The 10306-nt window shown below is 43.7% G+C and overlaps 1 protein-coding gene across 1 annotated transcript; it reads right to left on the bottom strand.

The window, feature by feature from the left end:
* Positions 1 to 4461: 4461 nt before the first annotated feature.
* Positions 4462 to 8992, bottom strand: LOC107588142 (synaptotagmin-4-like). The gene is made up of 4 exons (XM_016276153.1): positions 8721 to 8992; positions 7241 to 8103; positions 6043 to 6163; positions 4462 to 5181 (listed from the first exon to the last, which is right to left on the bottom strand). Exons 1-4 carry the CDS (start codon positions 8752 to 8754, stop codon positions 4871 to 4873), a joined length of 1329 nt encoding a protein of 442 aa, XP_016131639.1. The 5' UTR covers positions 8755 to 8992; the 3' UTR covers positions 4462 to 4870.
* Positions 8993 to 10306: the final 1314 nt, after the last annotated feature.

The following is a 10306-nucleotide window of genomic DNA, read 5'->3' as shown; positions in this document are numbered from 1 at the left end:
GGACAAACAAAGTCGTTTTGCTTTCACAACTAAACACACAGCATCTCCACAACATGGCGCTGGCGGCAACAACAATACTACAGCGAGAATACAAGTTACGCTTTCTTTCTTTGCCTGAACATTTGGGCGGTGTTATGCAAATCTTCCCACACAGTGACGTAGACATATGGGGGCGTGTTTAAGCAAGCCATTTTAGGAGGGCGTGGACAAGTCTTAACTTTTATAAAGAGTATCTCTTTGGATTTGAGACTTTAGTCTTTGCAACTTTACAGATCTTCTTTATGCACCAAGAGCTTGTAACACTCCAAAGAGAAAGGAAAAATTTTAATCGCATCATATGACCCCTTTAAATTCAAATGGAGTAATTTTAAATTAGTTATTCCTTTGATGAGTTTTATTTTATTTTGTTAATGAAATGTTTAGAATATGTTGCTTTGAATATTTAGAGCTAAGTTACAATCCAATCTAATATTTCTGTCTTCAATCCTTTAATTAAATTGCATGTTTCATTCAAACTATATATATAACCTAATACTGGGGAATGCGTGTACTTTTATGCTTAAAGTATTGCATTGTTAGCTTAGCAAAATGTGCAAACTGTCACGACTCACACACTGGGAGCACAGGAACGAGTGAGGAGACGAGGACTAAAGTAAATCAAAAGGGTTTTAATGAAGGCACTCTGGGGATCACAGGACGGGAGACGTCAGGCAAACAAAATGACACTTAACAGCAGACAGAGAACTGGGAACTGAGAACATAAATACACAGACACCAATGGGACACACCTGGGAGCAAATTAACTAATTAATCAAAACATAGCTGGAGACGAATACACACAATGAGGACAGGATCAGGAAGGACCAAATAAGGGCAAGGAAGGCACATCAGGAGCAAAACACACACAAAACACGGACCAGAGTCTGACATAACTCCCCCTCCCGGAAGGCACGTCCCGCACCGTACAACATCCAATGGGGAGGGGGGGTGGGTGCTCTGGAGGCCTCTAGGAGCAGGGTTACCAGACAGAAGGCCTCCAGGTCGGCGCCCGTTCCGGGATCCATGGTGGATCTGGCAGTTCGGGGCGCCATGGCGGATCAGGGGACTCAGGAGGCCATGGCAAAGCAGCCTCCGAGGCCGAGGCCGCGGCCCCAGCCTCCGCCTCCACGGCTGGAGCCCTACTACCCCCCGAGCCCCAAAAAATACTTGGGGAAGATTTCGGGCTCCGAGGCCCTCCGTGGGCCATAACCAGGAAATGGAGCCCTCCCTGGGCTCAGCGGGGAATCAAGAGCCCTCCGTGGGCTATACTCGGGGGCAGGAGCCCTCCGTGGGCTATACTCGGGGGCAGGAGCCGACACTGGAGTGAGCTCCGTGGCTGGCAGGCTTGACTCAATAGCAGTCTTGAGAATGCCGCGGCCGGCGAACTTGAATTCGGAGCTGCCGGCGGGCTTGTCTTCGGAACGACCCAGTAGCCCCTCACTGCAGAACAAAGATCCAGGGGGCGGGGTTGGATCCACATCTAGGGGGTGGAGATGGGTGGGTTTAGGTATCAGGGGGTGGAGACGGGTAGGTTTAGGTATATGTAAGGTGGGAGGAGTTGGATCTGTTTCGGTCTGTTGTTCTGTTACGACTCACACACTGGGAGCACAGGAATGAGTGAGAAGATGAGGAATAAAGTAAATCAAAAGGGTTTTAATGAAGGCACTCTGGGGATCACAGGACGGGAGACGTCAGGCAAACAAAATGACACTTAACAGCAGACAGAGAACTGGGAACTGAGAACATAAATACACAGACACCAATGGGACACACCTGGGAGCAAATTAACTAATTAATCAAAACATAGCTGGAGACGAATACACACAATGAGGACAGGATCAGGAAGGACCAAATAAGGGCAAGGAAGGCACATCAGGAGCAAAACACACACAAAACACGGACCAGAGTCTGACATAACTCCCCCTCCCGGAAGGCACGTCCCGCACCGTACAACATCCAATGGGGAGGGGGGGTGGGTGCTCTGGAGGCCTCTAGGAGCAGGGTTACCAGACAGAAGGCCTCCAGGTCGGCGCCCGTTCCGGGATCCATGGTGGATCTGGCAGTTCGGGGCGCCATGGCGGATCAGGGGACTCAGGAGGCCATGGCAAAGCAGCCTCCGAGGCCGAGGCCGAGGCCGCGGCCCCGGCCTCCGCCTCCACGGCTGGAGCCCTACTACCCCCCGCGCCCCAAAAAATACTTGGGGAAGATTTCGGGCTCCGAGGCCCTCCGTGGGCCATAACCAGGAAATGGAGCCCTCCCTGGGCTCAGCGGGGAATCAAGAGCCCTCCGTGGGCTATACTCGGGGGCAGGAGCCCTCCGTGGGCTATACTCGGGGGCAGGAGCCGACACTGGAGTGAGCTCCGTGGCTGGCAGGCTTGACTCAATAGCAGTCTTGAGAATGCCGCGGCCGGCGAACTTGAATTCGGAGCTGCCGGCGGGCTTGTCTTCGGAACGACCCAGTAGCCCCTCACTGCAGAACAAAGATCCAGGGGGCGGGGTTGGATCCACATCTAGGGGGTGGAGATGGGTGGGTTTAGGTATCAGGGGGTGGAGACGGGTAGGTTTAGGTATATGTAAGGTGGGAGGAGTTGGATCTGTTTCGGTCTGTTGTTCTGTTACGACTCACACACTGGGAGCACAGGAATGAGTGAGAAGATGAGGAATAAAGTAAATCAAAAGGGTTTTAATGAAGGCACTCTGGGGATCACAGGACGGGAGACGTCAGGCAAACAAATTGACATTTAACAGCAGACAGAGAACTGGGAACTGAGAACATAAATACACAGACACCAATGGGACACACCTGGGAGCAAATGAACTAATTAATCAAAACATAGCTGGAGACGAATACACAAAATGAGGACAGGAACAGGAAGGATCAAATAAGGGCAAGGAAGGCACATGAGGAGCAAAACACACACAAAACACGGACCAGAGTCTGACACAAACTCTATTGTAATTAGTTGTGAGTTGTCATCTATTTAGATTTAGTACTACTCTGTATGCAGTAGACAACACAGCAGATCTAGTGACTGTGAGAGGATCAGTTTCTCAGGTGTGCAGAAACTGATGATAGAGTCTGAGCTCTGTTTTGACATTATTCTTTCCATTTTTTTGTGCAGACAGGTGTGAAGGCAGATCTGTCTGAGACATTTCTCTCCTTACCTCAGCATGACATTTTCTTTAACTGTCACATGCATACAAACCTCTGTGTATGTGTATATCGCTACATTTCTTTTGCTTTCCAATGTTCTTTTTATTATCAATTATTCATCTTCAAGACATTCAATGTGTCTTGTAGATAAATTTGACTGAATTCGATAAACACAACTGCCTCTTTGCTCCTTTGAGTGTATGTGTGTCATTTTTGAGTGACTGACATTTTTTGTCACTCTAGAGTCTCACAAGGGTGTATCAATCTCTTACGAGGTAATTTAGTATTTATGGTAAGTGTGGGTGCTCACATTGTTACTTACATGATTTAAGACACCTGGAGCACTGACACATCCTTGTTGTACTCAGTGGACTGACGTTGATGCTAGGAATAGAGCTTTCGCTCATTTTGCCACCGATCCAAGAGAAACAGAACATTCAGGCCCTTTTTGATATTCCAAGCCTTGGCAACCCAGCCACAGGTTTTGTGAGGATAGAGTGCTTCCTGATGTCATACATACCAATGGACTATATCTCTGCTGACTGCCCTCAAATAAGAAAGAAGGAGGGAGGAAACATAAACTAGCATCAAATGAAATCTCCTATGTTCACCAAAAATACTGTATCAAAAATACAATAAAACAGTTTTTTTTTTTAATTGGCAGCTTGTTTCCCGAGAAAATTTTATGGACATTACATATATGTACATTACATCATCGCTCTCTTTTTCACTAATGCTAATCACTAGTATTGATTTGACTGTGACGTAAAACCACTGACTCAGACTTCCTACTCATCACAGTAAATAACATTAAAACGGATATTGCTCCATCAGATGGAATGAATTTAGATTAGCTAATTGACATCGGAGACATACTATATTTCTTTCTCTGAATTGGATGTTTTATAGTAATACACATATACATCACTTCCACCGTTGTGCTCACAATGAAGAGAACAACATTCTGTCTCATACTCCACTGGAACTGAACTAACACTAACATACACATTTATATAGACATAGAGAAACACACACGCTCACATTCACACACGAACATGCGCACTGCATGCGGTCTTGTTCAGTTTGTGCAGTCATTCTGCTTGTATGTGCCTAATTTAGGCTGCTTCCACACCATGTTAACTTACAAAAACATCAGGCAAAAAACACAACAATGAACCAATGTCGAGAAATCAAGTATAAAAGGAAGAGAATAAAATTAATTTTAACATCTGAATAAACAAAAGATAAAAGCATCTTTTAAAAAATAAACAGATCATTCAGTTAATTTACATCATCATCATCATCACATTACCAGGATTTTCTTTAATTGTATCGCATAATGGAGTATTATTAACAGTGAGTAGAGAAGAACAGCAATAGCAACATGACATTTGGTACTGCACAAAGTGGTGATCGATCTGGTTTCTAATGAAGCATGAAGAAAAAGTGGCATCGGGCATCTGAGACAGTCTTTGGGATCATTAATTGGCAGGGTTCAGCTGGCGCCTCACCCCTTAGAAGAAGCCCCACCCCAATGATATGACTTGTATATGACTGTGTTCAGTTGATTGACAGAGGACATTACTCGCGACAAGTCCACAGTTCAAATCCTGCCCACTCAACCATGAATTTCCGACGACAGTTCCTGGGCATCTGTCGGCATGGCAACTAACTGAGCTAGTCTTCAGACAGCGCGTGCCACTTAGCGATCTGTCGCCGCGGGTGGTCGCAGATCTCGCGCCAGTGCTCGCCAGCGGTGCCAGGGGAGGAGGTGCCCAGGAGGAGCCGGCCGATGACAGGTGTACGGGACGTTCTGTCAGAGTCCAGCAGGAGGAGCTCCACACTGGTGTCTCGCAGGCCTTCTTCCGAGGGCAGGTCGAAAACGAAGAGCTCGTTAAAGACGGGGTTGGGGGCGCACTTTTTCACGTGCGTCTTCTTCTTACACACTCGCTTCTTCCCCTGGAACAGGTTCACCTTCACATAAGGGTCTAAAAAAAGACGGGAGGACAGAAGAGAGTGAGACAGAAATCAATACTTAAGTCGATGCACAGGAAATGATACATTGAGCACTGGGAGATCACACCTCTGCTGGACAAAATGTTTTGTAAATGGACGATACAGCTTAAGAAATGTTAATCATGGTTATTATGGTTGACTAAAACTGAAACCATAAAAAACAACAGATTACTTGAAATTAAATAAATGTAAACTAAAACAAAATATATTATTAATTTCAAAATGTCTCTCTTTTATTAAGTTTTACTTGACTTATTAAAATAAGCTACAACTGAAATAAAAATGTAGAAATAATTATATGTAGACAAAAAAATTATAAAAATGACAAAACACAACAAAATTACAAAAATAAAAATTTCACTATAAAATATAAAAATAAAAAAGGCAAAATAATAATAAAAACTTTAACAGTACCTCAGTGATGCTAAAATAATATTGGTACTAATAATATGGTACAAATAAAATGTTCTAGATCAGTGGTTCTCAATCAGGGGTCCTTAGCAAATTTTCAAGGAGTCCGTAGGATGATCTAATATTATTTAAATGTATGTATTATTATTACTATAATTAATATTATTATTAATATTGATATATTAAAACAAGCTAAATTAATAAAAATTATACAATCAAAACATAAACTGCAATTATAATTATTTTTGTTTCTCTTCATAAGTATTGTTTTTCAAAAAAACAGTTTTTTACAGTTCTTGAAATGTCTTTAATCTTTCTCTCTCTCTCTCTCTCTCTCTCTATATATATATATAAATATACATATATTAACCAAAGTGCTTCAGCTAATGACAGCTTCTATCTGACCCACACTCTAACCTCACCTGAGGGTCCGTTGGAGTCAGTCTTGGGCAGGTGGCGAGCTTTCAGTACCACCACAGTCAGAGTACTGGTGGTCGACTGATAACACAGGGACAGAAGTAGCTCTCCTCGACCAGCACTCCTCTAACGTTTCAGATAAAGAAGGAAGACATTTATTTATATGTATGTCTGGTCTGGACACAATCAGCATCACAAAGCCCAAAACGTTTTCTTTTTTTTCTTTTATAATTTCGCGTTTGGGCAACTAACCCTAGGCAGGTAAGAGAAGACAACTTCTAAACGTTACGAGAAACTGACTGTGAATCATTCCCTTGGTACAACACCAATGTATGACTCCAATTATGTGTGAACACGGCAGCATGTTGCCTTGGCAACACATCAGCAGGGTTCTGCTGCTGCCACGGTGATGACTTGGAACGTCTCTCAACCGATGATGCATAATTATGTGTGTTTAACTATATGCAGCCACAGTTACCAATGAAAGATAATAGTTTTCCTTTTAGCTCAAATGGAGTGAATTCTTATGTACATAACAGTAAAACTGAGTTGCCAAAACCAGATTTTGTCAAAGATTATGACTTCTGCCCTTTTCACTATTCTTTAAAGAAGGTACATGAGCTTTCAGTCCTCAGCAAAGGTTTTTATACATGTGACAAGAAAATTGGTGTAGACTCTTTGTTAACAGGTTAGTTCATTTATTATCAGCCTAAATACACTGAGTCAGTCTGTAAAGGCAGAAAAAATTGAGTCATGTGTGGTCCATTAGTGGGTCAATTAAAAATGTATAACCTGTGGGCCTTAAGATGGATGGCAAAGATTATTTATTGACCAAGTGGACAAACAGATGCCATTAGTTGTTTCTCTTTCCAGAGTTGGGTGTGTCATTGACTGTCCGCAGTAAGCAAGACCAACTACTGACTGTCTATACAGTCGCATGAGCTGGGACGGGTGTATTAAGACCTTAAAAATAACTAAATTCTGTCTCCTCTTCCAAAGGTACATGCATGTGCTTTCATAGGATACTCAGCTCTCTCTCTCTCTCTCTCTCTCTCTATATATATATATATATATATATATGCATCCATACACTGTATTTATAAACAGTTCTTATATTTAAATACATGTATATTTATGCATATATTGTAGTATGTATTATGAGAAAAATTTCATCAAAAGACATATAATTAAAGCTATTCTTACCCTGACATTCCTTTTAATAATGTCTCGGCTCATGAGGATGCGCCCCTCAGACAGGTCAATGTCAGCCAGAGGAACGAGGGTCTCTCCGATCACTTCATCACGTGAAAAGCGGTCGAAACTCAGCACCATGAAATGCAAAGCCAGCTGGGAAACCTGTGCATATGGGATTCCATAGAAGCTGAAGGTCTCGTCGAAGGCTGGGTCCAGAGTCTTCCTCAAAACACGTGTCTTCACCTTGTGCTTCTTCTCAGGCAGCAAGGTCAGCTTGATATAGGGGTCAGAGGTCAATGATTGTTCATCCGTGGGAGACAATCCATGTGCCTCCTTGATGTGAACCATGAAAGCCTTCTTCTCAAAGTTGTACTCAACTGAAAAGTAGAGGGTCCCGAGGCCACCCTCTGTGTCCTGAGATTTCTCTACAGCCGGTGTTGGTGTCTGACTGGATAGAATGCTTTCTGGAGTGCCAGCCTCCTGATTATCACCTGGCCCAAAGCCTGCCTGAAGAGACGGGATGTCCAGGTCTGGGGAACTACGCACTTTGAGTTGGAGGGTTGGTGGCTTGGAAGGGAAGTTTCCATTAAGATCTCGTTTCTCCAGGTCCAGATGGAGCTCTGGCCGTCCACCGGTGGGACTGAGGGTCTGTTTTCCATGGGCTTCTGCTGTCTTTTCTCCTCCAAACTTATTCTTTCCATTCAGACTCTCAGGATAGATGTCAACCCCCTTCAGCATGTGGACAAACTTATAGGGTGGGGTCTTGTTACTAGCCTTGTTGGCTTTGCGCTGACAGCAAATCCATGCAAAGATGGAAACACTGAAGACCAGGCCAAACACACTCACCACTGCCACGCTCACAGGAACCTCCGCTATGTATAAAAAAGGAAATTGAGAGAAAAATACCAATAATTTATTTATTTATTTTATAGATGTATGTAGACTTACTGTTGCCATGAGATATTAAAACACCTTCAACCAGGAAAAGAATAGAGAGATTATATAAAGTTATTTGCATCTGAAGTACAATGGCACTCTTTCGTCACCGAACAAGGTCTCAGGAGGACACTGTCTATTAAGCGATAACTATTATACCATTTACAAAGAACTGTACATTTCGAGTGCAGTAGTGTCTGTGAATCTGGAAATTTCCGTTTTCATGGTGGGTGCAGCACCTCTCCAATGAATTAGCTAAGGTGCCCTGTCAGTCTTTTGTTTTCCTCTCAGAAAACAAATCTCGTACTCTTCTGTGACTAACGTTATCAGCGAAAGCTTCTGACAAACATGCTAACGCGTTTCAAACATTTTCATACACCAGTGATGTCATAGGCTACTAATAGAGCACGCGCCTATTAATGCTTATGCTCGCGCATCAGGGAAAAGCTGCGTTACTGTTAATGAGCCACGTTTCCAAAAATGTAACAACAGTTCTTTAACCATTCACAAATACGACGTGTTCACCGAAAATGATAAATAACAATTTACTCACCGATATGTGCTTCTTCGGTCGTCACTGGTGCCATTGTATGCGTGCGTTCTGTCCAAGGTCCTGAAAAGATGCTTTCAGCTCGCGCCGCCTCTCACGATTCTTCACCGCGCGTTAAACTCGCCCGTCTTTCGCTTCAGGCGGAAAGAGACACAAGACTGAATAATTTAATGGTTGTAGTAGATAAAAAATGTACGCTTGTTTATTGTTGTTCCAAAATAAACAGAATAAGCCAGATTTCCCCCCTTTCCCAGAGGTTTCCTCACACCCGCCCAGTGCTGATACTCGCTGCGCTATGAGTCTGCCTGACAAGCGACGCCTCCCCAATCCCCTCCCCTCCGCTCCCCTCCCCTCCCCTCCGCTCCCCTCCGGTGAGTTCATCGCTTCTGACGCAGTCCTGACGAACAAAGTGCCTGAAATCACTGCCCTGCGCTCTGATACCGAACACACTCCTGTTACTCATTGTGATTGCCCAGGGTTTATGGTGTCTGTGTGCTTTCAAACGTATCTGAAGAGGTCCAGGTGATATGGTCCTTGTTGTGGTTTTATTAACGGGAAGGACTGAGCTGATGACTCTTAATTTCTTTGCTAAAGTGCACACCAATTCACAAATCACGGGCCCATGCAACGATTAATAAATGAACTAATTTATTTTATGTTTCCTGGAAGTGACATTTGATCATAATAACGTGGGTAATAAAACGGTCTGTCTCAATAAATATCAGTAATATGACCTAAACTTCTCTGGTTGCGCAAACTAATAGTGGACTTGTTTGTGTTTTGTTCTTTTGCCATATGGTCTGACGTCTTTTAAGCCCTTATTTAATTCTTTATAAGTTTGTCATTGTCCCTGTCTTCTACATGTTCCTGTCCTTATTTAACATCTATTGAATACTCATGCTCATCAACATAAATCTGTCTCAAATCCAAAGAGATATTCTTTATAAAAGTTAAAAGTCAGCCACGCCTACCTAAAACGGCTCCTTCTAACACGCCCCCACATACTTACGTCACTATGTGGGAAGATATGCATAACGCCACCCAAATGTTCACGCAAAGAAAGAAGGCGTAACTTTTATTCTCGCTGTAGTATTGTTGACGCTGCAGCCATGTCGTGAAAACACTGTGTGTTTAGTTGTGAAAGCGAAACTACTTTGTTTGGCCTTCCAAAAGAGGACGATATCTGCTTCGTCATGCCTGGAGCTGATCCGTGCTGGTTGCTGAGGAAATACTACAACTTTGCGCTGTGGATCACCGGATTGGCTTTCACCGTGGACGAAGCGGAGTCCAGCCCGGGGTCGTCACATGTGGTTGCCACAAGCCCACTGGACGCTCCTTCGTCGAATCCGCCGCCTCTGCTCACTCTAGCCCTCCAGCCGTTCCTCACTTTATCACCCGGCCTCTGCTCACTGTAGGCCGCTGTGTGTGACGATGTGTTTCATTGTGAAAGCTAAACTACTTTGTTTGGCCTTCCAAAAATGGACACGACTAGAAATCAGTGGTTAAGTTGTATTTACAACACTGTTCCAGAACACTTCAACCCAAATATTCAGATGTTTCAGAACGCCTAAAAAGACAGTATAAGTCAT

Source organism: Sinocyclocheilus grahami, unplaced genomic scaffold (genome assembly GCF_001515645.1).
Source record: "Sinocyclocheilus grahami isolate Dianchi unplaced genomic scaffold, SAMN03320097.WGS_v1.1 scaffold99.1, whole genome shotgun sequence".
NCBI classification, from domain to species: domain Eukaryota; kingdom Metazoa; phylum Chordata; class Actinopteri; order Cypriniformes; family Cyprinidae; genus Sinocyclocheilus; species Sinocyclocheilus grahami.
The sequence above is the reverse complement of the archived record's forward strand: the minus strand, read 5'-3'. Positions and strand labels throughout refer to the sequence as shown.

Bases quoted from the DNA above. Each gene is read 5' to 3' on its own strand.
- LOC107588142 (XM_016276153.1), bottom strand. From the start codon at position 8,754: ATGGCACCAGTGACGACCGAAGAAGCACATATCG. The intron at 8,104-8,720 runs GTGAGTAAATTG...TTTTATACATAG, and splicing joins GACCGAAGAAGCACATATCG to CGGAGGTTCCTGTGAGCGTG. The intron at 6,164-7,240 runs GTAAGAATAGCT...CTGAAACGTTAG, and splicing joins TTATTAAAAGGAATGTCAGG to AGGAGTGCTGGTCGAGGAGA.